This window comes from Haliaeetus albicilla, chromosome 2 (assembly GCF_947461875.1).
Source record: "Haliaeetus albicilla chromosome 2, bHalAlb1.1, whole genome shotgun sequence".
In the NCBI taxonomy this organism is placed as follows: Eukaryota; Metazoa; Chordata; class Aves; order Accipitriformes; family Accipitridae; genus Haliaeetus; species Haliaeetus albicilla.
In genome coordinates this window covers 26,384,003-26,408,435 of record NC_091484.1, presented here as the reverse complement: position 1 = coordinate 26,408,435, position 24,433 = coordinate 26,384,003, and the positions used below count along the sequence as shown (strand labels likewise).

Here is a 24,433-nt window from a genome sequence, read left to right as displayed (position 1 = left end):
TTGAAAGTACAGTCTGACGTCTGGGCTGTTCAGCCTGAGCAGCTGCTAGAGCTACAAAGCCTTTTTCATCCTCTGCCAGGATGGGAGTGATACAGCTTCCCAACCCATTTAGGATCCTGTGTTTTTCTTTTCAGTCTATCCTCGTTCTGCTTCAACAGAGTACTGCAGAAAGAGAACTGAAGTTTGTGGTTGTAGTAAGTAGATTTGTTTTCTATTTTGTTGTGGGGAATACAGGGAATTTGATATGGCTGTCAAATCAAACAAGTTGTGCAGTTGCTTTGCCTCTTTTTAGACAGAAGTAACTACTGCTGCCCTTTTGCTTACTGAGTTTAAAGATTTTACTTAAAGAAGCTAAAAATGCCTCTAGTTATAAGAATTTTCATCTTGTAACCCCTAGTTATTATTTGAAGATAACTGAACAGCTTAGGTTTGTGGTAGATGCATTAGTGCATAGGAGTTAAGACAGAGATCTGAGGTCTAAGTTCACCTGCTCTTGCTTAATTTAGCTGACGCTCTGATGCATAGCCTGAGAGCTGGTGATTATGGCCTGCCTTCTCTGTGCTTGGAAGCTGAAGCTTATGATGTTACAGAAGTTACTACAAAACCAAAAGTATTTTCCATTTCAGAATAACTGAATTATCACGGCAAGATACTGAGAAACAGAAAAGGGCATTTTTATGTAGAGATTTGAGATAGATGTTGCATTAACTGCAGTTAGGTTGAAAATGGACTGTAATCAGTTTTTTGCTGGGCCATTTCTTATTTTAAAGTAACTAGACACTACTTCAATGTCACTTTCCCCAATACCTCAGGAGAGGTTAATTCAATGAAACAGTTTGGATCGTGAATGTTGCATCATAGTCCTTTTCATTCTAATTTCTTTTTTTAGTAAGAGGTATACTGATAAAGAATAGTTAGTCTAAAGGGATATTTTCAATACAAAGTTGCGGGGATTGGAATTCACATTTATAAATAGGAGTTTTAAGATCATCTTCTTCCACCTTTCTCTGTTTGAAACATTATGTGCACATACAGATAACAGACAGAAGTACAGTGTCCAAAACATATCGTGTAGCTCTAGATAAAGTATTTCATATCTGCTTGCCTGTTGGCTGCATTGTAGATGTGCCACTTGGAGAGAGGCCAGAGTGCACAGAAAAAACCAGTTCCTACTACTCCTGCTGAGGCTTATTATTGCTCTATCAGACACTATACACGGCAGGGACTGAATGCTAATTACAGCAGCATTCTGTGTATAGCAATATACTTTAGTGTTGCTTCAACGATAAGAGGCAGTCAGCAAGCCTTGGAGAATTAACTCTTTGAATGGAAGGAGTCTTTTATTGAATTGCAGCTGTTATTGTGTTCTAACAAGGAATGGTTTCACAGAAGGAGTTACAGGAAATGCTCACCATTATGGAGACAGAGGCTTCCTATCCAAAATCAGCTGCTTACCACAACTATGCAGCCACCTTCCCCACCTATCAAAAAAAAAAAAAAAGATAGCACTTTATTTATTTATAGGGTAGCTTATCACAATTAATATTAAAATAATGGGTAAATTTAATTTAAACTGTCATCTTTTTATCCCTGATACTTTTCCTCAGACTGACCAATCTGCCTAAAAAGTTACAGTAGACTTAATCTTATTATCAACATACATCTCTTTTCTCAAGGCATGGTTTCTGGGCATGCAATTGAATTTGCCTTCTGAACTCACTGATTGAATTTTCATGGGAACAGAATTGCTAGCATAAATAAATAGGATAGGAGTTGGCCCAGAACATTTCACGGATATAATGGGATGTAATGGCTACAATCAAGGTAAGTCTAAAAGGCATCTTTCTGAGGTAATTTAATAGCCATTTTCCAGCTGTACTCTGTAAGTTGCTATGTTTTCACCTGAGAGTATTACTGCATTGTGAAAATGTGTCATAATGAGTTTTTCAAAACTTTCTTAGCAGAATTGCACAATATAAAATGCATCTGCAGGGGAGAAAAAACAGACAAATGTTCCCTTTTGCTCACTTCTAGAATTGCGCTACGCTCTGGGAAAGTGCCTTGCTCTCTCCTCACACTTTCCCTCTTTGTGCTGATACTGGGTGCTTTGATTACTGGCTGCAAGTACTTTTGGCTGAAAAACTCTAATTGAAGCCAATTTGTCAAAATGCTATTTTAATTTTATCACATGTAAACATTAGCCTTCACCATAATTCTTGTGCACAGAATTTAAACTAGATGTATGAGAGGAAAATAGGAAATATGTAGGACCATCAAGTACTCAAGTAGAAATGAAATACTGATTTATTGCCTCTGTATAAAGAAGTTCTGACCTGTAACTTCTGCCTCCACACAGGCACTCGTTTCACCTGTCATATACACAGAGAAGTGTGGTTTCTGAGGTACTGTGATTTCATTATGTCTTTCTTCTTGTAACTCAGGATAGGAAGTGTTGACTGAGCATGTTATCTATTTGTCTAACCAAGCCAAGCCATCTGAAACCTTGACTAAACATGCTCAGTATTTCTGCATCAGTGGTTTCCCTGAACTGGCAGCATGACTGGTTCCATTTCTCTGTTGTTTCTTCATTCCTATTGCTGGCTTCAAAGTAAGAAATCTTTCTGTCTGAAGTTGAGTCTGTCAGTAAAAATGTTTGTAAGAGGCTCACTATTACTCAGAGACAGGTAATTCATTGCAATTCATGGCATTTCTGAATGAAGATTTTATATATACTACATATGCCATATTTTCAGTTGACCCTAACCTCCACACCAGTTTTTCTCCAATATGATTTTTCACCTGACAACAATGTAAGCAAATGCTGGCCAAAGTGAGTCATGTGGCCATTTCCATCTGAAGTGGTGCCCCTATCCATCTATTGCTTTTGAGAACTGACTGAGGTGAAGCACTTCAGATAGAAGTGCTGAGATTAATATACCAAACAGGTGTGCTTTGCTCTTCTTGTGTACATCCTCCTTTCCCTTCCTTCCTTCTTCATTTCTAGTCTTTTCACCTTTTATGATGCCTCCTTGTTCCTCTTCTCTCATCTTGCCATGTCCTATGTCTTCTGAAAGGTCAGGAAGGCAGTCTGTAGGCCAGGAGTAATAAATGCTGCAGCAGACATATTTTTAAATGAAATTGAAGGATCAACTCCTTTTTAACAAAATCCAAATGATAAGTGTTGAGAAATACATATTGATGAGCAAGGCAACCTTTGTAGGGATATATTTTCCTTCCCTAACAGTATCAGGGGTTCTAATGAAAAAGACAAAACTTTCAAATACACAAGCTCTTCTTGAAGTTAAAAAAAAGTCTCCTAAAATGTAGCTATGACTGAAAAAGACCCTTTTCGGTTAAGTGGTCATTCATAAGGTCATTGTTTCATTTCCAACTACAACTGAAGCAAGGTCATTTTCAGAAGTAGGTTTGAGGACAAAGACCAATTGGCTGAGAAGCTTAGTCCTTCAATTCCTAAAACCAGGGTTCTGCTCTTGGAAGTATTTATTTCTTTCTTGCTACTTCCAACTTAGTGTTAATATCATATTTATATGTCACTGTGCAATGAAGATGCAGAAATACAAACAAGGAACTGAACTTTTTTTCTATTTTGTGGGGACTTAAAGAAGCTGTGCTGCTTTTTAGAAGAGAACACCCTCCACTGCTTCCATTTCTTAAGGTTACAAAGAAAGAAAATATTTTTCTTTACATCTCCTGCTCCCACATATATTTGAAAATCTTTTGATCTTGATCTCTTTTGCCCTTCCACCAGTATTTAAAATCTAACACATTTTCAGTAATTTTTCACTAATAAAAAGGGCATTTTTATTGACCAAGTATTGATTCATTGCTACATATTGCCTAAAAAAAATCATGTCAGTCAATTTGAGCAACTGTCAGTTACTCATAAAAATGCTTTTCTGTAAAGCTGGATAATTTAACAAGAAAGTATGCAGCTACATGTAATTGGGAATTTAACCTTCATTCTTTACAGAGGCATCAGCTTGTCCAGAAAAGCTAATGAATCCTACCTGACACCTATGTATGTCAGCATGTCAAAACACCAAAGAAATAAGCAGTAACACAAAAGTCCTTCTCACTCATTTTTCTTGTATGCAACTGAATCAATCACCAGACAATGTAGCTCTTTTCCTATTCTCCTGTTCACTAGAGGTGCAGTGAGAACCAACTGAGGTTCCAGATTAGTAAGAAAAGACATGTACAGATTCTAAAATTGCATAGAGAAGCAAAAATAAAATATTTAAGAAAGATCTTATGGACTACTTTGCTATACTTGAACTCAGAAAAAAAAGGTGTTTTTTTCTTGAAACTGTGCAGTTTCATGTTGATCTCATGTTGTTGATGATAGTGAAAAAACTCCTTGATTTGCTGAAAAACACTCATTTCAGGTTGGCCACATCTTCAGTGAAATTCAACTAGCAAAGCAAAAAAATAATAAGCAGTTTTCTACATGGTTCTAATGGTAACATCTACTCTAGCAAACTTTGCTGTCTATTGTAGAAAACGAACAGAGGGAGAAATCCAATTATCTTTGCCTTTAAAGGATAGTATTCTCCATCTCTGAAGTACCTGCTCTAGCACAGGTTTCTGCACATTAGTACAAAAAGTTGATGAAAAGGGTGTGTGTTGTAATTAAAACATTAAGCCACACTGCTTGTGTTTACTTTGGAAAACATAAACATAAAACACCTCCCAGTGGGAGTGGCAAACTAACCAGCATGTACAAACCTCTCTGATGTCTGGGCAAGAATGATGTGGCTTAATGAGGCAATGGAGAGTATTAATTATAAACAAGCTATATACCAGTGAGGTATTATAGAATAAATGTCATTTTATGAACAAATATACCATGCTTCCACATTGTCATTTTATTCTGCAAAGTCAGGAATGAAGTTGGTTATGTGAACATTGATACAAACAAAAGTAACTTTTACAACAGTTTGGATGAGCGTCCTGGAAGATTGTCTGGAGCCCTGTGAATTTGTATTCCAGCATTTCCTTTCATGTGAAACTTTTGTGGACTTCATTTTTCTAAGCCCATGACATACTTAGGGAGGGTAATTCAGAGTTTTTCAGAACTATTTAATCTAGGTTTGGCACTTCCTTTGTATGCTGGAACAAAAATACACAAAGGCTCATTTAAGGTTTCTGATGTAAAAATCATATGATTGAACATATCACACTAATATTCACCATGCTGGAGTGTCCAGGATAGGAAAGCGACCAAACTCTTTGCTCTCACTGAATTTAACAGAAAAAATATCCTACAGACTTTCAAAAATATTTTCATACATGTATGTGAAAGTATTGATAAATTTTAAGTAAGCTAACTGTAAATGTTTATACTTTTGCATCTTTATATTTTAGGATGATTGAGAAATCAAACATAAGATCCATGTGTACGTGGAATTACTTTTAAAGATACTGCTATGAAAAAAGCAGTTACCAAAAGTTTCAAGTGCCTATGCCAGAGTAATTAAATACTCATATAAGCACATCAGTAACTGGTTTAATATTCAGAGGTGTTGAGTGTCCAAAATTCAGATTTCTTGTCTAGGTGCCTAGTTATGGATGTAATCTCAGCGTTAACATCTTGGCTGACTAATTTTATGTTCTAGGAGGAAGAATCATCAGGCTCATGCCCACTAAATTGCTATATAATTATACCTATTTTTGTGTGTAAAGAATGTACTCCAACCCCACTTGACTAGTTTCTGCAGACTCTCAAATATTTTTATTTGAAAAATGGCATTGGAAGTATAACATATGCTTGACTTCTAGCTAGGTAAGAAAGGAATGTTAACAGTAATTAACTCGATTTTTTTTATTGGTAATGTTGTTAGGTTTTCCGACACGGTGACCGAACACCAGTTGTAAACTTTCCAACTGATCTACACAAAGAAAGTGAATGGCCCCAGGGATTTGGACAACTTACCAAGGTATGTTGACTTTCTTAGAAGAACTTATATATGCTACTAAAATAGGAAGTAGGCACTCCTAACATTGATGAAGTTCTAATGAGCATTAAGCCCTGGGCCCTGTGACAGGGTAAAGGAATGACACCTGCCCACCAGTTCAAGCAATAAGTCCACATCTCATCATTTGACTGGTAACCACCTACTCACAAAAGAAGGGAAGTCTTGCAGGAGAAGGCTGCTTCTGGGGACAATGTGACTTCTAATAAAGTTGCTTTCAGCCCAGAGTTTCACTAGGATGCACTGAACCTACTTCTTGCTCTGGCATTTCAACATCAAGCTGTAGCTCTTCAACTGTATTTGACATATGAAATTCTGGAACAAAGAGAGGCTAATGCATTTCCTAATAATACTTCATCATGATGCAGAAGAATGAATCAGAGACAGTTCAGCATTTAGTGTTTGAAGTGAGGCTTGAAAGATCTGTAAAATTCAGACACTCAAACAACACATTACTATTGCCAGCTACACAGCTTATGTTGTAAGAAGAAAAAAAGTTTCTGCTTTGGCACAGATTTTTTTTTAGAGCTTTTTGCTATCTTACTATCTTTTTAGCAACAGTAGTAAGAATGTACTTCTCTGACAGCTGAAAGTTAAAAATTTCAGCTCACAGCTTTGGAAATTAATAACAGAAGACAGTGTGCAATCTAAGACAAATGCAGGTGCACCGAGGCAAAGATGGAAGGACATCACTTAAGGCATGAAATGCAAGCCACAGATTTATTAGGTTGATCAAATAGCAGAGCAATGACAATAATAAATACTAGGTTATCAATCCACCTTTCTCAGCTGTCACTAACTGACATACATTGTGAAGAACAATGTTGATCATGAATAACTCCAGGAGCATCTACAGAGCTACAGCACTGTGGAAACAGTATTTGTATAGAATCAAGTGCATTGCCTTTCCTGTAGCACATGTTGGAGTCTTAGCATTTCAGAAAGTATCATTTTTTCATAGATATAAATGAGCATTTCTGTTAAAAATTCTAGATCACCTACAACCTATACAGTACATTATACAAATGGTTAATGATCACTGATTGCTGAAGACAAAAAAGAAAATAGAAAAGAAACTTCTACATTAAGATTCTCCAGTTACCTTAATCTAATAGTCATCCGTATGCTTGCCTCGCAGACTGGAATGCAGCAGCTATTTGAACTTGGACAGTACACGAGGGAAAGATACTCCAACTTTCTGAACAGCACATACAACCGGCAAGAGGTATATAGCAGAACTGTCTGGAGGACATTTCTCTGGCATAGAGGAACTATGGACTTGTGCTAGATAAAAGCACATCATCATATTCATTTCATTAATGGAAAAATTAAGGTAATAGAAGAACATTTTTGAAAGTCAGGCTTTTATATCAAGGTAAAAACATAGACTAAAGCCGAACTTTCAGCTCCTACGTTCACTTAGGGTCTTCCACTGCCCAGTTTTCCAGGACTGAACAGCTCCAAACCACTGAATGAATTGGAAATTTATACATAGTGACCCAATATTGTTCTACCTTGTTGAAAGGTGAATGCATATCCAGCCATGTGATGGGCCATGCTCACATACTTCATCCTGTAAAAGAGAGGTCTAACAGTTGTTTGGATGTGCTTGTCATACACTACAGATCCATCGTGGGGCAGATACCACTACCATTTTGGTCTATACATGAGGGATGCATTAATAGGAAGGCATAAAAGACTATAGCTTTGCCATGCTTCCAAGAGATGTTTATGGTTTTAAGTGCCTTAATTCCTGAGGTATAGCAGATGAATCATAGAATCATAGGATCGTTTAGGTGGGAAAAGACCCTTAAGATCATCGAATCCAAAAGTAAACCTAACACTGCCAAGTCGACCACTAAACCATGTCCCTAGGTGCCACATCTACACGTATCAATGTTCCTCTGAACCTCAGGAGATTGAGAGCTTCCTTCTTTTAAATCATGCTTTCTTATTCTTCTTAGTTCAGTCTGAGGGTTAGATTCCAAACTGAAGGATACTTTGGCAATTCCATTTATGCAAATGAAGTAGGGCCCTAGAAAGCTGAGTTATGGTTTCACTGGTTTGACTTCATGCAAAAACATAAAACTGAAAACGAGAAGCCAGGATTGATGAGTTGGGTAAAATTTCCTTATTATTTTTATTGTTTCCATTTTATTTTTAACTCATTGCCATTCTATCTTCAGTTTTACATCCAAAGTACAGATTATGATCGCACCATTATGAGTGCCCAGTCATACCTTTCTGGCCTCTTTCCACCAACTAGCAGCCAAATTTGGAACCCTGAGCTTCTCTGGCAACCCATTCCAGTTCATATTTTGCAAAAATCAACAGACCGGGTGAGTACTGGCTGGACACTTCCTATAACACCTCAAAATTTTCCAGAAGCAAAAAAGACAAAAAAGGGGGGGAAAAGTTTAAAAATATTTTCTATTCTTTTTGAGTTCAATCTAATAGAAAACATCAACTGCAGCTACTGGCTGACAAGCATGTCATAGGTCAACTGCAATAGCTGCATGAAAATCCTCCTTCTATAGTTGCAGAATACCTGAATTGTTGTCCACACTACCATTTTCTTCAAGGTACAGCTCTAACATTTCTCCTGGCAGGGACACTTTTGGACAGTATTATAGGGAAGTTGCCCTAAACCTTTATAGAGAACAAGTGCTTTTCTAAGCACCAATCAGCTAGACAGACCTCCCCTGCTTGGCAAGTTTGTTCCATAGTTTATTCAAGGAATGGAATTTTCACCAGCCACAGTAATGACCTCTCAATTATTACTTTCCTATTCTGGTAGCATTCAGGCACCCTAATTACAGGCAAGGGCCCTGTTATGCTCAGTGCTATACAAATGTTTAATGAAACCCTAGCACTTGCCTTGTGGTTCATAACAAGAGCAGACCTACTTGAATAATAGGTCTTGCAGAAGTTTTACTGTATGTAGCTCTCTCTGGCTGACTCAGGTTTAGATCATAATTTCACTGGCTTCTGTGACAAGGACTGTGTAAGGAACAGTGTGTTGAACAAGGATAAAAGTTACTGAGTGTAATGACAGAAAGGCTAATTTTCTTCTGCCTTTGAGGACAGAGTTGACTTTAAGGAAATGTATACAAAAACCCTATTAAATAACTGCCTGTCCAGTCACCAATATCAGAGGATGGACTCTGTCATTAGGGGATGGCAGCATTAGGGGATGGCTGCACCTGCCTCCCATTGGCATTCCTCCATTCTTGGAGGCCCTGCTTGAAAGCAGGTACATAGAGAAAGGGTTTCCACAAACTGGATGAGGCACAATGTGATTCAGCTTGAAACTTAACTCTGTCCTTCAACAGAAAAGAATACTGTCACTGTTATTTAAATGTGGGACACTAGGGGAAGTTCTTTCACCAGAAGACCAAAAAAGCATCAAAGTGGTCAGAGCTTTGGCCAAATAAAACCTCAAAGCCCTTAGGGTAATCACAGTGCAGTGCAATGACCTGTTTGGAGAAGGCAACCTCATTTGTAGGAATCTCTAGTACGTCATCACTTCTGCAGCTGCTTCAGGTGTGGGAATTGATGTTTCACTGAAACACACCTCTGCTGCAACTCAAAATTCCTGTTAAATATGCAAACCACCTGGAAAAAAACATTGTTCCCTTGTTAAACCAAGCAGATGTTTGAGGGTGTTGTCAAGCCCTAAATAACACAAAGTGGGAAACTGAGGCCAAATACAGTCCTGTAAAAAAACCTAATCACAGTTTATTTTTCAGCCACTGAGATCTATCAAGACCTGACAGGCAACAGTACTGAGTAATGCTTAATGAGGCCAAAGGGAGTGCCTTAATTAATATCACCTAGAGGGGGATAATTAAACCATACAGCAAAAGAAACATTTGTTATTGTGTAATTAAACAACATTCCCCAGTTTCATATTGCAGCTTTGAGCCTTCACCCTCCAGTGTGCTGCTGTTACAGAAAAAATGCACCCTTGGAAATCTGTCCAAGTGAAAGTGTGCTGGTGTGAGCTGGTGGCTGCTGCAAGCTTCACGTTGATAAATCAAAGAGAAAAGAGACGCACTGGAAGCGCAGTCTGCTAAAGCTCACCCCAAGACAGAGTAGACCTTCTTGCACATACATAAGCCATAGATATTAAAGTCAATTTCTCCACTGTATATTAAGTCAGTTCCTTGAAATTATTTGGTTATAATATTAGCGCTGGGTAAAAAATGCTTTAGTGGTGTGACATAAAGTGATGAACTAGCACAAGCTTATTTAGTTCATCATAACTTTCTACTGACACTTTATGCTGGATCAGGTATCATTTGTCCTTCTGCAAGTGGCATAAAGCATATTTGCCAAAGCACAGTTTGATGGATGCATACATATTGACACATGGTTCAGATCAAATATGTACTATCAGGTGATATCTTAATGCATAAATTTGCAGTTATTAAAAGTGAATGATACCCCTAAACAAGAACAGAGCCATTAGGCTCATAGCTTTTTGATATTTCAGGAGCACAGTTTATTTGTTTTGAGTTCTGTCCATTAAGTGGTACTTAAAATGCTTACCATAATATACTGGTTACCTCCAAAGAGATGAGAGCAGGATGTGTAGATGCAGAAGCAATTCAGATTCCAGTACCAGGTGGAGTCAAGCTGCAGAAATTAAGAGGGAAACGGTAGCTTTTTAAATTTCCTGATCATGGATCCTAATCCATTTCTCAAAGCAGTCCCCTAACATATATGCATAATTGCTTTTTGCCAAAATCAGTTAAACCGAGGGAAATTAAGCTATTATAGCCACAAGTAGCTACTGAAAAGTCAAGTTACCACAGTACATTGCTTATGTTAACTGAATTCATGAACAAGGTACCCAAACAAACCATTATGGAGTAGCTGTAGCACAGCCATGAATCTATCTAATAAATATTACACCAGCAATCTCAGCAATAGAAAAACTAGAGTTGTGTTGATTAATTCTAGAACTATTCTAAGTTTTACTTCTCTTGTTTCAGAGGCTGCATTTTCCTCTGCCTGACTGTCCCCTTTTTGATGAACTTCAGAATGAAACACAAACATCTAGTGAATTTCAAAATAGAATACAACCATACATGGTAAGACAAAATAAAAAGGAAAAGGCAAAAGAAAAAGGAAAGTAACTAATATGTAGAAGTTATGGAATTGCATTGTTTCCTTTTGATAAAATTAAAACATAAATACATGCAAAAAATTTTTTTAAAATCCTGAGGACTCTCTTAAAATAAGAAATTTAGGCCAAAATGATCAGAAAGTATGTTTTATATGCTTATGCATTTCTCATACTTTTCTATATTAATCTTTTGAAATGTGAATTTAACATTAATTTTCTGAGACTATTTGGAGCTGCATATAATTAAAGTTCCATGATCTGAAGGGAGAAGAAATTTCCATTTTTACAGGGTAGCACAAAACCAGTTCTAAAAAATCTGATAAATTTTAAACTTGGGAAGGTTTATGCCTTTGTGCTGTGATTTTCTGAAGTTGACACTGCAACAGAGAACTAAAGCAAGCCCAACCAGGCGAACACTCGTACTTACGTAAATTTCTCTGAGATGCATTTTGGATCCATCACAAGACATGCTTCTGTTTTGCCCTGACACAAATCTTCACAGTCAGAGATTCAAAATTTCCCATTCCAGTGCTGCAGCAGGATGTAGGTACAGGGATGGCATACCTGCCTCAAGCAACCATGTTCTTCTGGATAATAATTGCTCTAGATAGTAGTTACTGCTGCTCTCTTGTTTGCCAACCATGCACTTTGTAATAGCACTACTGCACAGATAAAGCAGGCATCTCATGTTCCTCATACCCTGACTGCACCTGTACACATTCTCTCAAAGTCACTTCAGACTTACTGCTTGGGCTAAACCCAACATTTTCCTTTTTTGGTTTAATTTTATCTTTCTGCTAGCTCAGCTACTCTGGTCAGCCTCCCTCACATGCAATAGGAGATGAGTTCTGACATCACAGCTATCCTCTCGCTCAGCTACTAGTATGAAACATGTAACATGGGAATAAAGGATATTAAGGAGTCCCTTTATTCTTCTGTGGTAGCATGTAGCAAGAATCCCTATGGGAATTGTAGTGGAACTATTACTTAGATATTCAGCTCCCTGTCAATGGCAGAAGGAAAGCCTAGTTTCCTTTTCAATTTCTTTTTGCCTCATCCTGAATATTTGCCTCAGCTCTCTTTAATTTTCTATTTTCTCCTCATCTTTTTCCTCATGTTCCTTTTCCTGTAGTGCCTTCCTCTTCCTTATATCTGAAGGTTTGAGGTGACTGAGGTAGCCTCCTGGAGCAGTCAGAAGAGGGAGAGAAGAGTGCAGCAGAAAGAGCACCAGACTTATCCATAGCAGGGCTGAGAAAAAGCAGTGTCTAAAATAGAGATCAGTACTTTGAAATAGTTACAAAATGAAATCTGGAACCAAAATCTTCTGCTACAAGGGTTTCACCTGTGTGAAGTTAAACACTACTGTGTTACCAGGTTGGGTGCTAATGAATCTGTATGCATATATGTTCCATATGTATTGACCATTTGTGGTATATTCTTCACTTTTTTTCCCCCCAGGATTTTTTACAAACAGTGGCAGTTAACACAGGACTTGAACTAAATCATCTTAAAATACTGGACAATTTCCAGCTCTGGAATACATATGATACTCTACACTGTGAGGTAATAATAAGACAATAGAGGTCAGGAAAGAATATAACTCCTAGTTGGGTTTCAATTAAACCATGACAATGTGGTTTCATAGGAATGAGTTGCCTTCTCTCCTGGATTTGTTTTTTCGTTGTTTTTTTAATTATTATTTGAATTTAAGTTCTAGTTTAGCACATTGGTAAAAGATAACCCAAAAACATGGTTTACAACTTGGGAAACTGTTGTTTCCATGTGATGTTTTATTCTGAAGCACCAGTATCAAAATCCATTCCCTGTATTCCCTCATTTTCTTTCCCAATACGCTGCTGTAGAATTATTTGAGCATGCTGCCTAGGACATATTTATGATTTTTAACAGGAAAATGGAATTATTTGCTTTAGCCTATCAACAGCTAAACATCAAAATACTTAGATGTTGAAAATCAGAGGTAAGATTATGATCTATCAGTTAGAAAAATTAGATGATGAATTCTACCAGTGAATAAAATCAGACTAGCCTCAAGCATGGGATGATCCCATTTGGCCCCAGTCATTATCAGCAGCACATGAAGGCTGTTGAACATACCCTCCACACACTGAGGCACTTAAACACTGTAAGACACTGTCACTCTTACATGAGTGGAGAGTGACACTTTTCTGTAAATGGCCAGTGATGGAACTGGTATCTGGACAGCTGTATGGAGAAGGCAGGAAAAGTTGAGGCTAGGTTATACCCAGAAGACCCAGAAGAAAAGAAGAGGATAAGACATATGTCTGCAATCTTTCACACTCACAAAACCAAAACCATGTATTTCTATAGCAAGAACACATTATACCTACAAGGAATCCCCTTCACACAGGTGTTTCCCCTCTTCCCATTCACCCACTTCTGGTTGATCCCCATTCCCACAAACTGTATTTCAGGGCATGCTCATGAGTGAAACCACACTGGGCAAAGAATTGCAGGATAGCCTCCGAGAGTCTAAATGTAGCAGTGTGAGGCTGGGCAATAGGATGATGGAACCCAGTAGAAGAAAAAAACATTGTTTTGTTTTCCTTTATCACTAGGCTATTCACAATTATACTCTCCCTGTATGGGCCACCAAAGATGTAATCGACAAGCTGGAAAAACTGGCAGAATTGTCCTTACTGTCGCTATTTGGGCTTTATAAAACAGAAGAGAAATCACGACTACAAGGAGGTAAATCAAAAAATGCATAGCTCTCAGAAAGGAGGAGACAATGCTTATGATAACATGCAACATCCTGTCACCTTACTCATGCAAAGTTATTGATACAGAACCTTGATTTGTAACTATGGACAGTGGATGCCATATTAAGCATGAAAATATGTGCTGAACGCTGGCATCTGCATGGATGAGATACTGAAACAAGGTGTGAACATTAATGTCTTTAGTTATCCCATAGTTTTTAAGAGATTAGGATTTTGAGAAAGCTTATAGAAATCCAAGGGAAAAAATCAAGCCCTCACGGGTATGATCATTACTTGTCTGATATTAGGTTAGATTAAATTTAAGTTCTGTTTCTCAATGTTTATTCTAATTATTTCTTGATCTTGTTTTTCCCTTTGATGTCCTGGTTATATATTGTGTCAAAACCTTGGCAACACATTGGTAGCTCTCTGAGAGACTGATATAAAGCTGCTCCAAAACAGTCTGATCAGAATAGAAGATAATTCGTGTTACGTCTATACTGCAAGAACTGGGACTACTGCTTAGCTCCAAAATTGGGGCCCATGGGCTATGCACATTCTGACACTACTTCAGGACACAACCCAGACATTTATCATATGATCCCCAGGTGTCCATCAGCAGGAAACCCAAACAAGTGAGCTTGAATATCTGCAGGATGGAGCATTTGGGGCTTGGCTTTGTAATGCACCTACCCTGCAGTCTAGACCTAGGCTAAGAATTATTAGCAGCCTCATCATCTTGGCATATACATCACTGGATCAAGCCATATAGTAATTACAGGCTCAGACCTGCATTAAAGCCCACTAGCAGGTAGCTGGCCGTATCTTGTGGTCAGGACTTTTTTTTTCTAGTGTTCATGGGCATACCAGTTATGCCCTTTTTCCCTCAAATGGTATAAATTGTGCTACAGGGAATTTCTGCTGCCCTTATCCCATTGGCTTTAGAATATCTCTGGTCTGGAGAAGGAGTACAAAAGAGCTTTAGAAAAGTGAAGAATTGATACTGTGTGACTTGTTGGAAGTAAACAGTTAAAAATATTTCTTCAGCATCTAGAGAGGAAGAGGCTAGCACAGCTGTCATTATTGCAACACTCCAAACAGACAAAAAATGATGGAGAGTTGGTCTCAGCACAACAGAACTGGAAGTGTCATTAGCCCCAGTTCTCAGGACAGTTCTAGATGATTTCCTGTAAATCCTGCCTCTTCACTTGACCTGGATGATGAATGATATATTTCACCTCTGTAATATCTTCTCTCTAGTTATGAACTTTTAGTAAGCTAAAAAATGAGTATGAGGCTTGAGTAGATGTCTTCCATTTGATACGCAAAATCTTTTGCCTTTTGGTTTCTATGCAAATGTTATATCTTCATTTTCTTCTTCCTTGTTCCCATCTTTTTAAGGTGTCCTTGTAAATGTTATTTTAAATAGTATTAAACAAGCTGCCAATTCTTCAAAACAAAGAAGAATGGAGGTCTACTCTGCAGTGAGTATTTTCATCTATCATAAATCTTGCTATGATTTTACCAACAAAAGACCCTGAAAGAGAATAATCAGAGTCTTCCTGTAAGTTAAATGAAAGAGTAATACAATACAGTTCAATTCAGCTAACAACCTGAACACCAGTACGTACAAGAACATAGCAGGAGCATGGATCTCACTTCAGTTTCAGTCAAATTGTACTTGGTAAAGAAAACTATGTATTTTATCATGCATTTTTTCTGTAACTTAATGGTGGAGTTTCTATATGTTGCATCTTTCCTTAAGTGCTCCTGACCCAGAGATGCTGGCCCATAGCAGAAACCTCCAAACCCTTCCTCTGCTTAGAAAGGGATGATACTGCTATGGATTCTTTTTTTATTATTATTTTAGAGGATGCAGAGGGCCATTTGGGTCAGACCAGGATCCACTTAGCTCATTCATTATCCCGTCTCTAACAGTGGCCAAGAGCAGGGAAGAATGTGAGAATAATGCCAGCACAGAGTGATGCTTCCCCTGATACAACCTTCCAGCAATCTGTGGCTTAGGGACTTCCTAAGATAGAATCTGTGTCTGTGTGTTGACTGGATCTTGACAGACTTCCATTAATTTATCTAATCACTTTTAAAATGCATTTATACTTTTGGTTGTGCAACATCCTGTGGCAATGAATTGTGTGTTGAAAGAAAAAAAGTACTTCCCTTTTTTTTTTGAAACCTAATACTGATTTAGCTCCTTCCTAGCATTTATATTGTGAGAAACAGGGAATAGTTATTCTTTATTCACTTTTCCTGGGTCACTCATGAATTTACTATTTTCTGTCACACCTCTTCCATCTTTCCTTTTCCAAGAGAGTCCTACCCTATTTAATCTTTCCTCGTATAGAAACCACTCAATATCTTAAATCTTTCTTGCTGCCTTTTCTATGTGTTTTCTAGCCCTACTATATTCTTTTTGAAAAGGAAGAAGTGCATCCAGAATTTTCACTGCTGTTTTAATGCCTTGAGGCCAAGTATACTCCTATTTTTGAAACTGATCAGTCTAAAAAGTTCCAGATCCTGACTAATAATGAAAACATAGCTGTTAAACTATAATGTAAATAAGGCTAGCAAATATGTATATAAAGATGCTTGCAAAATTTAGGCATCAAAGTGTTTGGACTTCTTTCCTTCAGCTCCTCCTCCTGGGATACCCTGCAAGAGGAGGGCTAATGGGGAGGGGAAGAAACTGCAGGTGGGTGGATAACTGATTCCATCAAAATAGAAGCCAAACTGAGATTTTATTGTATAAGTCCAAACAAGAGGAACAATAATTTAAAAAGTTCTGGAGTGTGTGTGGAAGCGAGAATAGTTTTTGTACACAACTATTTCTCTGGTATACTATCTAAAACCAGTACTTGTATCTTGAAATGCCATAGGATATACTACCTTATACTGCCTTAATCTGACCTTAGAACCAAAAAAGCTCCTGAAGGAAGGAGTAGCAAAATGCACTGAAAAACTAAGATTTATTACTCAGACCATATCTTGCTTTCCCCCAGTATCTCCGTCTCCAAAATTTTGCCAGATGGTGTAAGACACATACTGCAGTAACTCTTTGGAAATGCCCCCTGCTGTCTGTTGTAATCTGTTAACATGTTTTTCCCAATGGAGAATATACTGAATATATTTTTATGGCCAAATTTACACAGGTTACGTTTTATCTTGATTTCCACTCCCTCTCTACTCTTGTCTCATTACTCTGGATAAATGGTAGTTAACTTAACTGACTTTTAAGGTTGGATTTTTCTTTTTTTCCAATAGCATGACACCACAGTTGGGGCCCTACAGATTGCTCTCAATATTTTCAATGGAAAACTGCCACCATACGCTGCTTGCCAGTTTTTTGAACTCTACCAAGAAAGCAGTGGGCAAGTATCTTCTTATCTATGCAAGAACAAGGAGTGTTTGCAATTTGGTTCCCCCTTCCCCCAAATCATTTTCCTTTCAAATACTGTGAGGAGATACAAATGAATTTTAAACTGATACATAACTAAGCAGTCCATAGACACAAAGTTATATTAAAACTAGAAAAAATTACGTTTGCTGGATGTGCATGTACCTGTGTACTTTGAAAGATGGGAAGATAGCTGGCCTTACCAGCTGGAAATAAATGGTAAAATAATTTTTCCTGATTCTTGAAATGATAGCAACAACATTTCCAAGATATCTCATAAATCCCAAGGTAAATCAGTTGGCTTAGAAGAGCCTGGTGCTGTTGCCATTCAAGCAGCCTTCAGAAGGACCTTTTGAGCTGACTCGTGATCTGTGCAGTAATGTAACCAGCTTTGGCAAAGTGGCCTTTCACAAAGCCTCCATTCTCAAAGAACAGGTTCTAGAGTAGGATGTTAGAGCCTGTCTCCACATTCTGTCTCTAAATAGGAAACCTTCTAATTAAGAACCTTTTTTAAAAAATCTTTTCAATGTTGCTAATCAGGCGATATAGCATTGAAATGCATTATCGGAATGACTCTTCAAAGGATCCTTACCTACTCACCCTGCCAGGATGCACCTCTTCTTGTCCGCTTGAGAAGTTTGCTGAACTAGTTTCTCCTGTGATTACAGAAAATTGGTCAAAAGAATGTGGGAAGAAAGACAAAATGAAAGGTAGTGTAACCGCTCTGTATTTTCTACATAAGACATGGAGGCACAAATTGTATCAATGGCTCCAAACTTTGTACCTTTCACACAATAGATTTAGATGTCCACCTTTAACAAGTGTGGACCAGCTTTACTATGGACAGGGAAAGCTGATAGAAATTAAATTTCTCTGAAAATGTAAAGAGTAGACTTGCCCACCAGTGTGAAGGCAGTGCTATTATTAGCAGACTCACATAAGGAGCTACCTAAAGGCCATGGCCAAAACTACAGCTCTGCTTGTTGAAAATGCCTGACAGAAGTATGGATGTGGGTGCTATGCAAGGAGTCCTGTGTATGTTGGACACATCAGACCTTCTGTAGATGTAAAGCAAAAATGCCTTGCACATGCACAGTAAGATTGATGCATCTGTATTTCTGGCACAGGTACTATGCATTGAGGATACCTTAACCTCCACTGTACAGACAGAGAGCAGCTGATCCATGCAGATATAGGAGCTATTTGCCTCGGACTACCAACAGCTGACAGCTGATAACCTCTTCCTGCCTGAATATTATTTCCAGGAGGGGAGTGAAGGGCAAGGCAATACATGCTCCTTTCCAATAGTCCTGGTATTTCCCCTTTCCTGCATATATTCAGTATTTTGCTGATCCCTGATGAAACTCCTCATTTGCATTAACTATACATGGTCCCTCTTGCCCTGTGAAAACATAGGAGTAAGATTTACTCATGCACAGGAAGCTATCTATGCATTTCCAGGACTGAAGTATATGTTTTTATACTTAAGTTGCATATGTCAGTAAATGCAGGCCATGTGATCTTGCCAGAAATATGAACAAAATGTAGCTATATTTCCATTGTACAAATTTGTAATTAGACTGTTATCTCTGTATCTAAAATGATATACATGTATGTCTTTCATTAAGTCCCTTTTCCTTTATTGTTTTTCCTTCACAGATATTTTTATCGGATTTGATGTTGCTGTTGGCTTGTTGTTCATTTTTGACCTTGTACTGCTTTACCTCCTTTATCATTATGGACGCTGCAGGCGCAGAAACAATTACCAAGACATTTAACGGGGAGGTAAAGAAATGAAAGAGAGAGCAGCTAGACATCAAGCAATCCTTTAAGTTGCTTATATCCATCAGTTTGCTCTGGCCAAATTAGTCTCCAAAGCATATTCAATAAATTTGAAGAGCTGAGGTATCTGTGGCCTAGCTCCTGAAAGACTAAACATCTGCAGTGAGAAATACTGTAGAAATACATTATTGTTAAGAATTTACTTTTGTAGGAGGATGGAATTACTCCAATTTATATCTTTAGGTTTTCTACTACTATTAATCACTCTTAAGTCAACCAGTGGGGTGAAGGGATGCTATTGCCTATGCTTTTTTTTTTTATATCGCCTATTACCATTTAGCCCTCTGCTGCTCAGTGAGTCTTTCTTGAAAATTGCAGCCTGTAATATTTTCCTTACTTCTTGTAAATGGCTGTTATTTTGTTGATGCACAGGAAAATGTTTTCAGTGAGCAGAAGCTGCAATTACTGTGTTTAAAAGATTCATACCAGCACTTGGGCATATTGTTTCTGCATTTATTCATGCAAATCTATGCATGAGTTTTGACCTCAGCCTTCAGCTAATGAAAGTCTGCAGCCTGCTTTTCAGAGGAGTTACACTACTACAGCTCTCACTGAAATTAGTAGAAACTGGGGGGAGCTCTGTCACATATGCAGGCATCAAGCAAGAAGCTTAGTGCAACACTATCTTGGTCAGTGTCCACAACTTCAGTAATATGGATAAGTAAATACATTAAAATCTATTTTCTGTTGCTATGCTGCTTTCCTATTTTTCGGAGCTCCCAGTCATGAATGATCCTCTGCCCTGCATCTTTTTTCTACAATGCATCTGTTCTCTGTCCTGCTTCAGGTCCCTTCCATAATCTTATTTCTTTGAGCCACTCTTAAAATAATCCCTCAAGCTATCATTCTGTTCATCACCTTTCACTTTAATTTACAATAAATACTTTAACTCCTTGCTCTGTTCAAAATCCCTTATGTTAGCAAGACATGCACTGAAAGTAAGAAAACAATGATTCTGCTTTTTGTATGTTGATCTCTTCTGTGCAATAGATTTTGTTTAGAATGTAAGGTCCTAAGGGCAGGGTATGTATTTCCATAATTGCTCACTAGTATCGTAAGCACTAATATTGCTGTATAAAATACTGCTTATTGTCATATGTTTCAAGGGCTGAATCAAGATTTTTTTTATCCTGTAGTCCTGCAGAGGATACTGTGAATTACATTACCACGGAGAAGCCTTTTTAAAAATCAAGACAACTATACAGATAGGTGCCAACAGGAGGTTCAGCCCAGCAGATATATAATAAGCAATCATGTGCTCAAGCTAATGGGTCCTGTTGAGGTGCAGAAGTCTAGAGAAAGCTGAGAGATGGAGCCGCTTAGCTCAGGCACAGCATCACATCAATGTGAATACACTGCTTCTGGACTGACTTTGACTCACATCTGTGGGTTGCAACTTGGAGCCCAGGAGCTTGGGTCAGCTACCACTGATCTAGAGATCAGCCCTTAATATTACACATTTAAAATGTGATTTAGGTAGATGTATTGATATTAAATAGCATAAATCAAACAGAATAGCAAAGGTTTGTGGAAATATAGCACTTTCCAAACATCATTGCATTTTCTGGTAGTAACTTCAACTACTGAGGTGTCCACTTTTTGAAGCAGTATTTCCCACTCAGTAAAAAGCTTTTACTAGTATCCCTGACATTTCCATTTTATCTGTTTTAGGAAATATCATAATCAAGTGATGGATTTGATTCTTACATGGTAAGGATCTTTTATTGTATAACAATTCGGGGCAAAGCTGTCAAAAAGATGAAAGGCTATCCTTAAATCACATGTTTTGGATGTACAAGCTTCAGATTGTAACTAGTAGTTCTATCCTCAGTGCAAAAACTTAAAGGAATGTCTATATTGCTGTCAAAAGCATTACAGCAGTTCTAGGAAACAAGCCTGAGCTGTCTTGGTTACTATTAGCAGTGTACTGACAGTGGGCAAAAGCTCAGGACAAACTGCAAAACTGACCCTGGCTCCGGAATATATATATATATATATATATATATATATATATACACACACACTCAGTAATTACCTGATACTGAGCTCTGTATTACCATGGCCACAGCGCTGCTGGTACTTACTTAAGGATAGACTGAGTATGTCTTTTATTAGAGGCAGTCACATGGTTGACAAGTGAAGATGTATCGTTGACTGATAATGTGCAGTAAGAACTGGTTTTGATATATTAGGCAGGCAGTCAGTTGCACTCCACAAGAAGTAGAATGGGGCATGTTTTCTCCAAGATTGCTTGTTACAAAAAAGAAGTACATCCAGACAGAAAGTAAAATGTGAAGTGTCTGAGACATCTTTTGTGGTTTATGCTACTCCAAGCCTAAGCTGTTACAGAGAATTTCAGGAGGTGAGGCAATTCTAGCTGCAGCAGGAGCTGTCATGAAGTAATTTTATTGTAGGGACACCTTCTTGTTAACACATAGTCATACTTGAAAATGTCCATGCACTTCCAGAAAGGATCCATTGAACACAAGTTACACAGAATGTAATGGATAGGTTCAGTTGATGTAACCTAAGAATTAATGAAGGTACAATAAAGATGTAATACATTAGTTATGTAGGCCCTGATTCTCATTTACAGTAAAGGTGCTTTGTCTTGCTGAGATTAAATCAAGTATAATTTCTCAAGTGGAGTAAAAGGTTGTAAGTTTCAGACAAGCTTATGGCTTTTTTAATTTTTCAGCCATATTTTCAATTTGCTTAGTATAATCTGCAGACTGTTTGTGATTAGAAAATATCTTGTCTCCAAGCAACTTGTAGCACTGCAATAAAGTACATTAAAGAAACAATTCAACATTTGCAATTGTATGTGAGTGAAAAATAATGGAGTTTTCAGTATGCCTAGAGTTTCCAGACAAAAGCGAATGTTTGGGTTTGCTCCTTCTGTAAGAACAGATTTTTAAAACACTAACGCTTTGACATGAATAACACTAACGATGACATCAAGCTCTTCCATTTGCCCTCTAGCACTGACATCATTTGCCCCTACGATAATTAGGGTAGCAACTAGCAGCTCTGCAGCAGGGTTTTCTGGTGCATATGGTAGACAGCAATGCATACACAGCACTTTCCAGCTCAGTCAGTAACAACCTCCTCTTATGGAATTGATTTCATTCTGGAACTTGTTTATTCAGAGTCCTGAAGATCGTACACACTGGGTCAGCACAGCATAGCTATCTGACTTCCAGAGTAACACCAGCTCAGTCTGGAGCATACATGTTCATTTGTACCTGTAATGTAGGGACATTTGATCCAAATGATATTATTTCTTCTCACTTAAATACATTTTCTTAGGTATGGCAAGATACAGAAAACAGAATAACAAATACACTCTATTAAAAAAAAATAAATCTGGTCAGTCCAAAAACTCCTGAGTTTGGATAAAACTCCAAAGGACAAAACTTATGTTTCTAAATTTTTCTCCACAAACAAAAAGTGCTAAAAAGTTCTACTTATGAAGAAGAAGAAAGATTTAAAGTGATGGAATTTGAGAGTGATGATGAGGGTAGAGGCTTGCTTATTCTTAGGCATATAACCTTGGCCCTTAGGAATCCATGTTGAGGTGATGTCAGCAATATTGCATAGGATTGTATTCTTGGCATGAAATAGCTGAAACAACTGTACTCCTTAAAGCTTTTCTTATAAAGAAAGATGGGGGTGGAAGGTAGACATCTACCTACAAAGGGCTAGCTTTATTGATTTAGACAACAATGCTTCTTCATCAGTTGCCAAGTATTAACACTCAAATAAATAAACATGAGTTGCTACTGAAATAATAGCAAATCATTTGAACTATTACATTACATGGTCTCTTCTATGACTAGGCAACTTCATTTCCAAAAGGATTTTAGCACTGGCAAGGCCTGAAAAACCATGTCTAAGAGATCAGATATAGTTGGAAAGACAGTTAAAAAGACATGTCCAAAGTCCAGTTCTGCTAATTTCTGTAATTTCTCTTAAAGTACTACTTCCTCTTCTGAGACTGATAGTACATTGTCAAGTTCGTCCATCCTGCAGTAATCTTTTAACAAATCTGTAGGGAGAAGAAAGGTACCATTTATCAATTCAAAATAGATAGTGGCAAAAGAAAATGGTCCTGACTCCATCTCTGTTTCTCTATATTTATCCAGAGTCATGTCCATGTCAAAAGAAGGTAATTTCTCTGTGCTCTGGTTATGGCAGCTAAAGCTTTTGCCCTCTTCCTATAGGGAGCCCTTGACTTCAAAGGACATACATAGCAATTCTGCTAGCTCATCTACCCTATAAACTACAGAAAGAAAGGTTGTAAGGTGCAGGATGATCGTAAAGCCTTTTCTTGAGGAAGATGAGAATTAAAAGGATATATGGACTCAAAACCCTGTAACTTAAGGCCCAAATAAGTAAGCAACAGCATTTGGATCAAGAATTACAGGAAGACTAGAAAAATTCTGTAATACCCACAACTACTGAGCTGACTGAGGACATTTCTAGTACTTCTTGGAAGCGGAGCTCCTCCATTCTTTCCATTCTAAGGCATTCTCAGAGCTTCTCTTGGCAAAGGCAGGGTATATTAAACTGCACTATGTGGTGGGTAGCCTATGTCTGGCAAGTTATTGAGTTTTCTTCTCTTGTATGACTATTTGCACTTACGTCTGAACTACTGGTAGGACGGAGGTGAAGGGCAACAAATACATTAAACTGTAGCGAGCAATACAAGCTGTTGTTGCTTAGTCTTACACGTTTTAACCACCAAAACTATTTAGTCATAGATGTGAATCAAATGGATCTTTAATCTCCTCAACTCTTCATTCTAACTACCACACTCAACCTTAGTGTATGTACCAAAGCACAGTCTCTATTGATTTAGATATCTCCCTTTCTGACCACACATTCAGTAATAGCAATATTGTAAAAAAGCCATTAGCTGAGTTGCAGCTATCTTTGTTGGTCTGGCTGTCTGGTTGATGTTTCACTACGATTTGAATACCACTTCTCTGTAAAGAAGACCGACTGTCTCACTTGAGCCTTAAGAAGAATCCTATTTTCTGCAGAATTGCAGGCAAGAGTACAATTACTTAATAATTATTTACCTGATGCTTCAGACAAATATCTCTGAACAAAATGCTAGGAGATTTTTATAACCATAGCTTGCATTATCAAAAGCAGACTAAGCACTCTCAACAAACTTTATTCTTTATTTCAGTGAAGTAACTGCCACTTTGGAGAGTGCAAATGCACTCTGACTCTTCTTGAGTGTGTCATTTTATAATGACTTATCTTTCTGTTTTAGGATGTAGTTTTAGAATGTAGTCTTAAGTAC

The 24,433-nt window shown here is 37.8% G+C and overlaps 1 protein-coding gene across 4 annotated transcripts; it reads left to right on the top strand.

Annotated features, from left to right (window-relative positions):
- Positions 1–21,923, top strand: LOC104313957 (prostatic acid phosphatase). 4 transcript variants are annotated; one of them, XM_069811695.1, is made up of 12 exons: positions 1–194; positions 5,862–5,957; positions 7,132–7,218; positions 8,180–8,332; positions 10,991–11,089; positions 12,583–12,687; positions 13,722–13,854; positions 15,267–15,349; positions 17,145–17,251; positions 17,818–17,987; positions 18,937–19,062; positions 20,256–21,923. In XM_069811695.1, exons 1-11 carry the CDS (start codon positions 81–83, stop codon positions 19,053–19,055), a joined length of 1,266 nt encoding a protein of 421 aa, XP_069667796.1. In that variant the 5' UTR covers positions 1–80; the 3' UTR covers positions 19,056–19,062; positions 20,256–21,923. The 4 variants fall into 4 exon arrangements, with proteins under 4 accessions (XP_069667796.1, XP_009911488.1, XP_069667803.1 ...); XM_009913186.2 differs by having other exon boundaries at positions 18,937–21,923; XM_069811702.1 differs by lacking the exons at positions 18,937–19,062; positions 20,256–21,923 and adding an exon at positions 18,405–18,786.
- Positions 21,924–24,433: the final 2,510 nt, after the last annotated feature.

Coding starts and splice junctions, on each gene's coding strand:
- LOC104313957 (XM_069811695.1), top strand. CDS start 81: ATGGGAGTGATACAGCTTCCCAACCCATTTAGGATCCTGTGTTTTTCT. Junction 11,090..12,582: donor ATAGAATACAACCATACATG/GTAAGACAAAAT, acceptor TTTTCCCCCCAG/GATTTTTTACAAACAGTGGC. Junction 15,350..17,144: donor GAATGGAGGTCTACTCTGCA/GTGAGTATTTTC, acceptor TTTTTCCAATAG/CATGACACCACAGTTGGGGC.